The sequence below is a fragment of the Artibeus jamaicensis genome, unplaced genomic scaffold, assembly GCF_021234435.1.
Source record: "Artibeus jamaicensis isolate MK-2021 breed Jamaican fruit bat unplaced genomic scaffold, CSHL_Jam_final contig_484, whole genome shotgun sequence".
Taxonomy (NCBI): domain Eukaryota; kingdom Metazoa; phylum Chordata; class Mammalia; order Chiroptera; family Phyllostomidae; genus Artibeus; species Artibeus jamaicensis.
The window spans coordinates 11644696-11658343 of record NW_026521859.1 but is presented as its reverse complement, the minus strand read 5'-3'; the positions used below and the strand labels follow the sequence as shown (position 1 = coordinate 11658343).

The following is a 13648-nucleotide window of genomic DNA, read 5'->3' as shown; positions in this document are numbered from 1 at the left end:
TCCAGGCATGAAGTCACCTCTGCCTGCTTTCCTTCCGTCAGCACCACATTCGTGGATTACAGAACACCTTATCCATCACCACGCCTGGCATCTCCTCCAACCAGGGCTTATGTTTTATACCCAAGGAAATGGACAAATGAGCTCATGCCCAGAGAATTTACAGGTCTTACCATGTGCCCCATGACCAGAAGCAGCTGACTTGATAGAGTAGTGGATTAACCAGCCAAAGGCTCACGGAGACCCAAGTTGAGAAACTACATTCTGCAAGGTGAAGGTGCCATCCTACAGGATTCAAGGTATTCTTTAAACCAAAACCAGAAGCAAAATCATATACAGCCGAAACGTTAGTATAGCAGCATCCTCACTATTATTTCAAAAATCTTTTTTTTTTGAGACAGAGACACATGGATTTGTCGTTCCACTTATTCATGCATTCATTTGTTGCTTCTTGTGTGTGCCCTGGATGGGGACTGAACCTGCAGTGCTCTAACCAACTGAGCTACCCAGCCAGAGCCCCAAAGTCTGTAATTTTTGCTACCCATTCCATAACCTTGGACTTAGTGAGTCCGGGAGAAACATTTTCTCCACAGAACAATCATACTACTGATGGCTTGGAAACTGAGACAGCCCCTGACCTTTTTCAATTCTCATACTACCAAACCAGCAGGCAGAGAAAGGGGGTCTGGTTTGATTGATCCCAAATACCAGAGAAAGTAGGTTGCTGTGGCGGAATAGAGGTTGGCACTAGATCTGGAACCCAGGGGGTTGGCAGAAGGGCCAATAATAATCCTCCGCCCAGTAGTCCTGGTTAACAGAAAACCTCAGCAAACCCAACAAAGCCAAGACCCTCAAGAGTTTAGACCCTGTAGGAATAAAGGTCTGAGTCACCTTCCAGGGAAAGAACCCTGTCCAGCCATCCGACAGCATCCTTGGGGGTGAAAGCAGGTGGCTGTGGTTATAAATTCTGACCTCATGACCCCAACTGAACCCTGCTAAATTCTGTGAAGAACTCATGGTAGCTAACATTTTGTAGGTTTTGGGAGTCGTATTGCCAAATTGACAGTCCCTCCCAGTGATATATCAATAGTAGCTGATGGGACACAGCGAGTCCTCTGTGCTGGGGACAGGGATTTTTTTAAAATCTGAACCACTGATAAGAGGAACTCCCCTGACCCTCTGGATACACCCGCCTCCACCCCCGCCCCAGGCCCTGTGCGCCGGTATCAAAGGACACACCCGCCGCTGGGATTCAGCCAGTGGGGACTCCGTTCACCTAACCTAGTTTTTCTGAGCTTCTGTTTCCTTGACTGCAAAACAGGGATGAAAATACCCTGATGAGGGGGTGGCTGTGAGGATTGAGTGAGATGTCTGTGAACACAGCCTCGCTCTTAGCGGCCAGTGGTCAAGTGGCAAGTTCAGTCCCAAGAGAGGGGCACGGCGAAGGGATCCAGCTCCAGGATCTGACGCCAGCTGTCCGGGCATCCGCCCCCTGCCCTAAGGAAGGGCATCTTTAGGACCAGCTGGGGGTCCTGGAAGGAGGGAACCTGTGTGAGAACAAAGAACGCTTCCAGCCAGACCTCTGGCCAGAAAGCTGGAGTGGGCCATTGCAAGGGTAGCTTTAGTGGCGAAAGGCGGCCCAAGTGACCACGGGGGTCTCTACCTTCCTCTCCTTGGGGAGATCTTGAAGCCAAAAGAGGCCAGCAGGCTCCTCCCCATCTGTAGTGTGGTAAGGGAGCTGGGCCAAGACCTCCCCAGGCTGGAGGGTGGGAGAGTCGTTAGGGACACCTGCCTGCCTCCCTCCCTCCCTCCCTCCCTCCCCCTCCCAGCAGGAACCCACACCTGGGCCAGGCAGAGCCTGGGAACACATGGCGCCCCAGGCTTCCAGGCTGCCCTGCGGGGGAAGGGGCGGGAGGGAAGCCCTGGCTGGAGGGGTTCCCTCAGGACATCCAAGAGTGTAATCGATGTGATTATTAAAACTAAATCATGGGAGATTATTTTTTTTTAATTTATTTATCTTTAGAAGGGAAGGGAAGGAGAGAAACATCAATGTATGGTTGCTTCTGGTGCATCCCCTGCTGGGAACTGGCCCCTGCTGGGAGCTGGCCTGCAACCCAGGCATGTGCCCTGACAGGGAATCGAACCGCGATTTTTTGGTTCGAGGGCCCGTGCTCAATCCACTGAGCTACACCAGCCAGGGCTCATGGGAGATTATTAAAAGAATCAAAAGAAAATTGAGTGAGGCTAGCATCAGAATAAAGAAATCGGAGCCAAAACGACGTGAACCTGCCCATGTAAAAGACATTAACATGTAATAAAAACGTTTCCCAAATGATGGGGACAGGAAGGATTTTTCAGTTAATAATCCTGGGATAATTGGTTAGCGCTTTGGGGAAAAATTTCAGATGCACATTTTTCATACACCAAAATTAATTCCTGATGGCATTAAATCGGGGTTATCACGAGCAGGGATTAAACGAGACACACACACAAAAAAGACAACGGAAGCGAGTCTACTATGGTTCTGTAAAGGGGGGATGTTTGCCAGGCTTCAAAGCCATGAGAGAAATCCCAATAGGGAAGATGGCTATGTTGGTTCACACAAAACAAAAAACAGGTTTAGGAGAGAAGAGTGAAATTAAGAGTAGCCAGTGAATTGGGAAAGGCTCCACCCAGCCAAGCGCAGTGTGCAGGGGGCTGGTGTCCTAGGAAGTGGGTACCAGAAGCTCTCAGCAGGACGCCGGGACTGCAGGAGGTCAACACGGACTGCACAGGGAGGGAAACCACCAAGTCGGAGAATGATGCTGTGATCAGAGAGGTAACATACCATTCTTAACTGAATTAGAATTTTTCCCCAAGAAATGCCAAATGCTGATGGGGATGAAGTACATTATAGTAGAGTATAAATTAGTATCGCAGAGGTGTGTCGGGAGCCTTAAATATGCAGGCCTTAGATACTCAGCACCACTAACTGTGAGGGAGATGCAAACTGAAACCAGACAGCGCCCTGGTTAAAATGTCCCAGTACTCCAGGACTGTGGCTCACTTTCCCATCATGGGACATACAAGAGTCCACCTATGAATACATAAACAAGTGGAACAACAAATCAATGCTTATCTCCCCCTGCTAAAATTACCGATTTAATTACTATTAAAAACATTAAAAAAAAACAACAACAACATAGTGAGGTACCACTTCACACCCATTAGCATGGCCGCTATCGAATTACCCTGGCTGGTCTAGCTCAGTGGATTGAGCTCGGGACTGCAAACCAGAGGATCGCAGTGGTTCGATTCCCAGTCAGGACACATGCCTGGGTTGTGGGCCAGTTCCCAGCGGGGGACACATGAGAGGCAACTGTACATTGATATTATGATTTATCTTTAACGAGGCCCTCGAATTTGCAGAGACAGAAAGCGGACTGCCTGGCGGCAGGGCGGGGGAGAGGGAACGGAGAGCCGGGCTGCTCAGCGGGGCCGAGCTTCAGTAAGGCGGAGAGACGGCTCCGCCGCGGCTCCAGGTTGGCGCTCAACGCGCCTGCGCGGTGCGCTTTAGAGCGGACAAGAGGGTGGATTTTATGTTTTGTGTGCTTTTCTACAGCTTCAAATTTTTAAGTTAATCCAAAAAACCAAATGCCTTAAGCCAATACTTTTAAGGAAAATTCTTTACGAACAAAGATACATCCATTGCCCCAAACTGGAAAACCCAAATGTTTAATAATAAAGGAATGGCTAAATAAACGATAGTACGTGTGTAGTTTTCTTTTTAATAATATTTAATTTTATGATTTTAAAATAATACAGATTCACTGTAGAAAATTTGAGACATAAACAATTCTGAAGATGAAAATGAAAAACCATCCAAAATCCTAACATGTGGAAATGACCTTTTTAACGTCTGGTCTGCTTCCTTTGAGGGACGGTTATATATTTCTTACACCAAATTGGGAATATAGTCCCCTGCTCGTTTAAACTTTTCGTGTGTGCAATTATGTACGCACACGTGTAAAGAGAGTACGTTTGTGACTTCTTACTGTGCACCGTAGGTGTTCAACATCGATATGACTTACTGGAAAATGACCTACTAGGAGACCAGTGTCACCCCAGGCTAGTTGACGTAAATGAGAGTCATGTTCCTGAGGCGTACTTCTGGTCACAAAAGCATCACAAAAATGCTAAGACCCAAGACACTGCTAATATTAAATGTTAAAATACGTATGAAGTATACATACATTTTTAAAAGATTAGTAAAAAAATGAGATAAATTATTTTCCAACCTGCTTGTTCCAGTTCAGGGTCACAGGTGGCCAGACACCACCCCAGCAGCCCAGGGCACCAGGAGGAGGGACACCCCTGACAGCCCACCCCTTCCACTGCAGGGTGTATCATGTGTGCCCACACTCGCTCAGACCGAGACAACGCAGACCCCCAGTCTTTGAAGTGTGGGAAGAGACCTGAGTCCCTGGAGAGAACCCAGGCAAACTACACAGACAGTGGCCCCAGCAGAAAATGATTTTATTTCCTCATTAATGTTATAAGGAAACAACATTGAGTGAAACTGTATTATTCAAGAACGAGTCATATAAAGAATCATGCTAAATCCTCTCCATGGTTTATCTTGTGTAAACGTCACAGGACCCTTGAAGGTATTACCATCCCCATCATAGGTGAGGAAATTGAGAATTAGGGAAGTAAGTAATTTGGTGAAAGTCACATGACTCCTGAGTGACCTAGTCAGTGTTGAGAGCCAGGCGTTCTGCCTTCGCAACACACACTCTGAACCAGACTCCATTCTATATCACCGGTCGTTAAACACTCTTTGGGGGGAGGGGAGGGGAGGTAGGGGATGTTATAGGGGGATAAACGGTGGTGGAAGGAGACTTAGGGTGAGGAACTCCACACAATATATACAGATGATGTGTTTTAGAACTGGGCACCTAAAACCTGTATAACCAATGCACCCCAGTAAATTCAATAAAAAAAGTGGGGGAAAAAAACCTTCTCTGAAAACCTGATTTGAAGCTGCTGCCTAATATTCACTCATATAAAGACACTGAACGTGACTTCCTGTAACCCTTCCCCTAGCACTGAACAGCCAGGTTGTTTTCAATTGCTTTTTAAATGTAACACTTCAAAGAACACTTTTGGGCACAAATCTTTGTCTTGTAATGACCGAATCTCTTATTATTTCATTAAGGTATATACCTAGATGGGAAGTTTTAGGGTCAAAATGACACCTAGCTAAAATTTGCGGAGCCATTGAAAATGGCATTAAAAAAGTATATATTTTTAAGGGGAGGTTTTATGTGCAGGGAATACATGGGAAATCTTTGAACCTTCTGCTCAGTTTTGCTGTGAACTTGAAACTACTCTAAGAAAAATAAATTCTGTTTCAAAGGGGCGGTGTGATAACATGGAGATAAGTTCACTGGGCTGTTTGGCTATAGTAAGGCCAGCCACCAGGAAACAGTCCAAGCCCTGGCTCTGCCGCCTGCCAGCCCTATAGCCCTGGGCAGGCCACGCCGTCTCTCTGAGCCTCAGTTGCCTCACCTGTGAAACAAAACTCACAGCCATTGGGCGGATGGAATGAAGTGCAGTGTATTAAGTCCTTGACATACTACCTTGCACTTCGTATCCTATAGATGGCAGGGCTGGTGACTGGGAAAAGGCTCTTCAGAAGGGAGGGAGTGCGGGCACGCAGCTCCTGCTGTGGAGGGGCGCCCTGAGTTTCCTGGCCCGTGAGAGAGAATCGGGTTTGGGGGCCCGGGTGGAGTGGGAGGGGCCCCTCATGAGGGAAACGGCTCCGTGGTGGAGCAGCTGAGGCGCAGCTGGGCCTGTGGCCTGGGAGGCAGTCTTGTGGGTGCCTCCTCCCCCAGCTCACACCTCAGGTCTGCAGCTGTGTCCTGCCTCCTCTCAGGTGGGCCATGGCCAGGACCTGGCTGCTGCTTCTCCTGGCCCTTGGATGTCCAGCCCTGCCCACGGGTGAGTCCCCCTCCCTGCATCCCTCTCTGTGCCCCATTCTTCTGCCCCAAGCCCCGCTCCGTCTGGGCCTCCGGGTGTGGGTGAGAATGCAGGGAGGCAGAACAGAGGCATCTGGGGCCGCCTGGAGAGGATCTCACCAGAAGGCCATCTTCCCCTCCCCCACTGTACTCTCCTTCCCAGCTACCTCGCTCTGGGGCCCCAAGTCCTGCTCCCCCGCAGCCCACAGTGTTTGTAGGGAGAGCGGTTGCTCGTTGGAGGTACAGAGGAATAAGAGCAAGCTGGATGGGTGTCCATGGGCATCCAGGTGGGGTCGCCAGGGCTGTACTATGTGCTATGGGGTGGTGGGACGTGGGCAACCTTGTGAGGCCCTCTCCTGTGCTTCCAGTCCAGTCTCCTGCCCTCAGCACGCCCTATTTCAACAGGGCTCAGAGTGTCCCATGTCCACTCCCAGCTCCTCCTTATGGACGGGCTCTCAGGAGAAGTCCCAAGGCCTCCTTACGTCCCAGGTGTACTCACCCCCAGTCCTCCAAAGATCAATACTGGAGCCAAAGGACTCAAAGTTTGAGAATTCCAGCTTAATCTAGAAGCATAGGAATATTTGCACATGTGTGGTGAGGGAAAGTCCTTGACCTTTGAATTAGGACATCTCCTTGAGCTAAAGCTGGCCCCCAGTGTGCCACCAGCTCTCCCTCTTAAGGAGGGAGCCGCACTGATGTGGAGCAGGACATGCCCAATGCAGGAGGCCTGAGCTCTTGGGGGTGGGGGTGGGGGACAGGGAGGCAGCAGGGTGAGGAGGAGCAATCCTGGGAGGCTTTGTGGAGGAGGAGGACACTTAACTTCATTTGGGGAGTGTCTCTGTCTGTGTAACTGAAAGGCTCCGGTTGTGATTCCTGGAGCTCACACCCTGCCTTGTCTATGCCCTTTGTTTGTGATACCTTCCCAATACTGGTGTCGATACGACTACTCGTCTCCATAGTGTTTCACGTTCATGAACTTTATTCTTCACAACGCTTTTGTGCGGCTGGTGTTAGCAACCCTACGTTATTGATGGGATCTTTGAGACTCAGTATATTAAGTGAATGAGACAAACCAACTCTGTCTGAGGCCACATCCCAGGCTTGGTCCACGGTGTTACTAGAGAAATCTTAGCCATCCTTCCAGGTGCAGTGACATGTGGGACTGGAGCCACAGAGATCATTCAAATCTTGAGTGGGCCACTCACCGTCTGTGTGCTACTAGGTCAGTTATTTGACCTTCCAGAATCTCACATGAGCACCCCCCACAGCCCCACAAGGTACCCTGGCACCCCACCCTGCTCCCTGGGCATCTCTCTGCCCTGGGTACAATTAATCACAGTTTTAATTTGTTTGGAGGCTTTCACCTTTGAGGTTTCATTTACATGAACAAATATCCAACTATTTAAAAATCTTGCTATATGTTAAATGAGTCCTTCTTTGCTGAAAAGAATAAGTTTGTGGAAAGTTAGGGCTCTTCGGAAAAATACAGGACAGAAGTTTGCAGGGTCTTATAGGGCTTGTTTTTGGTTTTTTAATTATGCAATAATACAGACCCATGCTTTAAATAGGTGGCTTGTACGGTGCGTGAATTATATCTAAACACAGCTGGTGAACACAACGCAACACAACGCAACACTACAGCCCTGGCCGGTGTGGCTCAGCTGAGTGGAGTGTCATCCTGTACACCAAAAGGTGGCGGGGGGCAATTCCTGGTCAGAGCACACACCTAGGTTGCAGGTTCGATCCCTGTTCGGGGTGCATATGGGAGGCAAGCAATCAATGTTTGTCTCTCTCTCTCTCCCGCTTCCTCTCTCTGAAATTAGTAAACATATTAAAAAACACACACACTACAGACTTACAGAAAAGAATCCAGAATAATACAATAAACACCCGTGTATACTCCACCCAGATTAACAAATGGTTAAAATCTTGCCATATTTGAATCAAACTTATATATTGATTTTTAATTTTATTTCTGAGAATACGTTTATTAAAGTGGGGACAGTGAATAGAAAGAGCTAAGCACAGAAGAAGCACCGGGAGAGCCCAGGCGGAGCTGCTCTGGCTCCCTGGGAAGTCAGGGAAAGGGGGCCTTGGAGACGGGCTCAGGGGGTCAGCCCGGCATGAGCTGCGCTACCCACTGCTCCCCAGGTTGCAAGTCTGGGGGGCCCTTAAAGTTTAGGAGGTGCATGCCTGTGGGGAAAAGTGAATCAGGTGTTTGTTTGTTTAATGATTTTATTTATTTATTTTCAGAGAGAGGGGAAGGAGGGAGAGAAATGGGTGTGCCAGAGAAGCAGAACGGGCTGCCTCCTGAGCGTCCCCAGCAGGGGACCTGGCCCAAAAGCTCAGTGCGTGCCCTGACTGGGAATCAAACTGGCAATTTTCTGGTTTGCAGTTTGCAGGATGGTGCCGTCGCGCTGGTCAGGGCTGCTTTTTGGGTTTTGTTTTTAAAGAAACAAAAAAGTTACAGATGCTTTTGAAGCCCCTTTGGTCTCATTCCAGATCGCGTTTCCTCGTCTTCCTCCCCAGAGGTCACCTCTCTCCTGAGGCTGGCGCAACGAGGTATCGTGCGTTTGTTTATGCACCTGCTGTCTCTCCATGAGACTGACTTCCGTGAAAGCAGGGACAATATATTAATTCATGGTGTATCCCCAGTGCCTTGCACAGACAGATTCAAATATGACAGAGAAGTGATGAAAAGATGGAATGGATGGATGAACAGATGGACGGGTGGACGGATGGATGGATGGACACAGAGATGGAAAGTAGAGAGAATAGATGCAGGAAACATGGATGAGGGAAGAAAGGATGAATAAGCAGATGGGTGAATAAAAGGATGGAGGGAAGAAAGGGTGTTTAGATGGGGCCATGCAAGGCCAGAGGGCTGGTTGAGAAGATGGCCAGATAGATGGGTGGTGAAAGGACGGATGGAAGCACAGAGACCTACAGCGAGATGCTGGCCTGGGCGGGGCGGAGGGGGAGGCGCGAGGGATCCAGTCCCGCACAGGCACCTGCTTTCTTACAGGTGTGGGCGGCACACCCTTCCCCTCTCTGCCCCCGCCAATCACGCTGCTGGTGGATGGGAAGCAGCAGGTGCTGGTGGTCTGCCTGGTCCTCGATGTTGCGCCCCCTGGCCTTGAGAGCCCCATCTGGTTCTCAGCTGGCAATGGCAGTGCACTGGACGCCTTCACCTACGGCCCTTCCCCAGCTGCGGACGGTACCTGGACTAGCCTGGCCCAGCTATCCCTGCCTTCTGAGGAGCTGGCATCCTGGGAAACCTTGGTCTGCCACACCGGGTCTGGGGCTGGGGACCATGGCCAGAGCACGCAGCCCCTACTGCTGTCAGGTGGGGATGGAGCCTGGGGCTCCGTGGGTGCTCCCTACCCCTTTCACACACCCTGGGACCAGGACATGGTGGGAGGGAAGGCAGGGCCACACCATGGGGGCATGAAGGGTGTCCAAGTGCCAACCATCTAGATGAAGAGGTGCCTGGGTCCAGAGCAGGGTCACCTCAGGGCCCTGAGTCCTGGGATTTGCAAATGTGACGTCCCATTCAACTCCAGGCTCTGGTGCATGACTTCCGAGAGGTAATAATGCCTCCTTTCTCCCAGGATTGAGGTATATATCAATAGGGTTTATATATACATATAAACCCTATAACCTAGGGCTAACCTCTCTCTCTGTATATATATCTAGGATTAGTGTCTATGTACTAATAGATATACGTATATAGGGTGTCATACACTCTACCTATTAGAACCAAACCATAATTAAATAATAAAATGCCACCACTTTACTTGATCAGTGTTACTCTGTGCCAGGCACTATTGTAAACACTTTACACTTATGAAGTAGGTCATATAATTTTTCTCATTTTACAGGGACGGGGAAGTTAAGTAATATGGCAAGTCCAGCTATTATTATTACTTTATTAATAACCAGATGGCTGACTTCCTCTTTTTTGGATTATGTTAGTTTCATGACCTTCCAAATGGCAATGTTTGTCGAACAAATGCCCTGCCTTCCGAAGAAGGCTGCTGAGAAGATCGATTCCGTATCTGAAAGTGCTGAGGCACCTCAGCGTTGGTCGGGTCGGGTCGAGAACAGAACCGGGGACAGAGGGGAGTGAGGGAGACCTGGGCCCCTCCAGGACTTGGAGCGAAGGAGCTCAGGGTTCCCACTGCTGGCTGATTTGTCCATTTACCCCACGTTCCAAGAACACTGCAGTGCTTCAGGGCACCCCAGATCTCACTCCCTTCTCCTTGGCTGGCAGGAGAGATTCCCTCAGCTAGGACCTGCCTCTGGGAACCTCTTGGGGGTGAGTACTGGGGACCAGGACTTCGGACTCTGTTGGGTTCTGGCCTGATGGGTGCTGCTGGGGGTTGGGAGCTGTTCCCTTCATGGCTGCCTTGTTGGGTTGGTGCCCTGGACAGCCTGGGCCTCTGTCCACCAGCGTAAGATCCTCTGACCCCAGCCCGATTCCTGGACACCAAATGAGAAGCACAGGCGAGAGGTGACAGAAGGGTTCTTGAAGGTCTCCTTGGACAGCCTAGGCGAACAGTCTCAGCGGCAGAGCCTTGGGAGACTCTGGGGAGAGCGTCTGGGTGGTGGAAAGTCCCACCGCCCGCTGGACAGCGTCACCTGTCGGGGGCTCTTCCTGACCGAATAAGACTTTTGAGCAGGTTCCTCTTTGTGCCAAATGCTGATTCCAGCCTGGCCTACATCCCCCTGGTTTTGGAGGGATAAAGTAAAATAAAGACTAGGCACATATTTGTTATTATTACCAGTAAGAGTCGAGGTTAGACACCAGGAAGGACTTTCCCTGAATCTGGGGGACGTCACAGAGGAGGAACCGTAAGAGCAGAAGTCAAGGCCCCTCTTCTCAGGTGAACGTTGCGGGCGGCTGATGAGTGAGGATCCCGCAGGCTCTCAGCCTCTCCTTCTCCCTCCCACAGGGACGCCGGGCGAGGCGCTGCGGCTCGGGGCTTTGCGGCTGCTGCTGTTCAAACTGCTGCTGTTCGACCTGCTCTTGACCTGCAGCCGCCTCCGCGCCCGGACCGCGGCGCCGGGGCACCCGCCTGGGGAGACTCGCCCGCTGGACCCCGGCTTCTCCGCCCCGGCCCTGGGCCCGCAGCCTCAGCCGCTAGCAGAGCCCTGCGCTCGCACGGGCTGGAGTCGCCGCAGTGAGAGGGGCATCGCAGGCGAAGGGAAGCCCTGGGCCGGCCGCGGGGTTCACACCCGCCCTCCCGGTCCGGGTCCGCATCCCAGCAGGAGCCCAGTCTGGGAGGAGGGGGCGCTCTCCACCCACCCAGCCTGGGTCTGGTGCTCAGGACCCGCGCCCAGGTTCCCCGCCTCCTGCCTTGGGAAGATTTGTGTGTGACCTGCCTCCTCCCGCAGCCCGGAGCTTCCTGGGGGGCGAAGCCGTCTCCACCTTCCCACCGAGACCCTTCTGAGAGAAAGGGCTGCGTGTCTCCCAACAGACTGGGCGCCCCTGGTGGGTCGTGACTGTCCCAGGCACTGGGACCTGTGAGGTGCAGGTAACTGAGGACTATTAAAGGAGAATTTAAGTGGCACAAGCTAATGAAAAAATGTGTATTTGAATTCATGTCTCCTCTGGGAGGAGGGAATTTAGTAGATCTAGAAGGGGCAGAAATCTGGGAAGGCTGCCCTGAGGAAGAGGGTTTACTGAGGGCAAGACCCTAGGAATTGCAGAGTGGGGCTAAAGGTTGGGGAGGACTCTGTCCCTCCTCTGTCTCCTTGCACCACAGCCAGGCATGGGACAAGGCCCCTTCTCTGACTCCTCACCCTGGCCTAGGGCCTTGAGAGGTCAGGGTGACGAGCCCAGGAAGCCATGAACAGGGCCAGCATCCCAGAGTAACGGGAGTCCGTCCAGTGCCAAGAGCTCCGATGGTAATTTCAAACTTACACATTATGAATCAATTAAGGGTCATTATTCATTTCACAAACATTCACTGAGCACCAACTCTGAGCCAGGCACTACGGAGGTTTTTGTTTTGTTTTGTTTCCTACAGAGGGCCTTTGCACTGATAGACTGTGAGGCTCCCAGGGCGGAGTGGGACCTGCGTGCCCCAACACTGCCAGGAAATCCAGCCTCTCCCAGAGACTCCTCTCAGTAATCAGCCCGAGAGTCTCTGGGTGCTTTCGTGTGAATCTAAAGGTTCCCTGGGCAGCACAGGATACCTACTGGATAAATGGTGCTACCTTGGTCTTCCCCCAAGGTGTAGGCGGAGAACTATGCTCTAACATTGCCCCCCCATATGGTGTCAGTGACACCTGCAGCTTCCTTGAGCTTCTGTGCCCTCTGAGCTGCTGCTGCATGAAAACCCTCAGTCTCCTCCACTGCCCACCTCTCACCAGCCTGTGGGAAGATTCCCCACCTCTTTTTGGATTATTTGGGGGCCGGGGAGTGTCCCACAACCTCTAGGGACGAGTCAGTCCATCATGCCCACAGGGCCTGCTCCTTCTCCGACACTCGGACTGCGAAGGGCACAGGCTGAGTCAGGGAGGGGCAAGTCTAGTCACAGCCTAGACTTTTCCGGTCATCACCCCTTCCCAGCTCTCGGGCCAGATGCTGAGCTTCTTGCCTCAGTAAATGTCTTCTCATTCTGGAAGCAGGGTTTCCCTTAGCTTCAATACTCCTCTCCGTTTTGTCCCAATGCCCCCAATCCTGCCCTGCTCCAGACTGTAAATCCCCACTGAAACTGGCTTAATGTTGTTTTCCAGGGGTGCTCCTAGATCTAGGTATTAATACATGAAGTCCTTGATTTCTGGGAACTCAGAATCCAAAGAAATAAATAATAGGGCATTAAAGGACTAAGGTTACACACTACAAAGAAAGTTAATGCATTAGCTTTTTACAATCTCCTCGATAAGCTTTAAGTCCATTAACTATCTGAACTTCCAAATAGGCCTTGAATAGCCTCTAGAAGGATCGCTTGGTCTTCATATAGCTAGAAACTGAGGCTCAGGTAGGAAGGGATGTGTTCTGAGTTCTCACTGGGACAAACCTAGGGTCCTTGGGCCCTAAGAAAGCTATTTAAATTTGCTGGCTGGTGTAGCTCAGTGGATTGAGCGCGGGCCTGCGAACCAAATGCTCAGGGTTCGGTTCTCAGTCAGAGTACATGCCTGGGTTGCAGGCCAGTTCCCGGCAGGGTATGCGTGAAAGGCAACCATACATTGATATTTCTTGCCCTCTCTCCTTCCCTTCCCCTCTAAAGATAAATAAATAAAATCTCTAAAGGAAAACAAATATTTTAAAGGCGCTATTTAAAGGCTGGAGACTGAGTCATCCTAGTCTCACTCACAGAGCCTGCCTGACTGGCTGGCAATAAAAACAATAATAGTAAAAATAGTAAAATTTAAAAACGGGTGCTCAGTAAGAGCTCTCGTTGCATTATGGCCCCAGCAGGGAAGTGACGTGAAAGCAGGCGGAGAAGGCAGTGATGAGGACTTTCCTCAAGTCTTCTAGGACCAGCACGCCCCACCGCGTCGGTTCAGGCCCAGCGGGCAGCTTCCTTTCCGAGTGTCAGTCCCCTAGCTCCTCCCAGAGCCTCCGTCCGGGGTGTGGGGAAAGATGTTGCCATTGGTCATTGAGGACACCATCGGCTCTTTTATTGGTCCAAACCGAAAAA

The 13648-nt window shown here is 50.8% G+C and overlaps 1 protein-coding gene across 1 annotated transcript; it reads left to right on the top strand.

Annotated features, from left to right (window-relative positions):
* Window positions 1–5776: 5776 nt before the first annotated feature.
* On the top strand, window positions 5777–11562 carry PTCRA (pre T cell antigen receptor alpha). The gene is given in 7 exon segments (XM_053668319.1): window positions 5777–5979; window positions 8499–8558; window positions 9022–9342; window positions 10270–10314; window positions 10952–11355; window positions 11357–11407; window positions 11409–11562. Coding segments are annotated over 7 exon segments (1032 nt in total). The 5' UTR covers window positions 5777–5921; the 3' UTR covers window positions 11502–11562.
* The last annotated feature ends 2086 nt before the right edge of the window (window positions 11563–13648 follow it).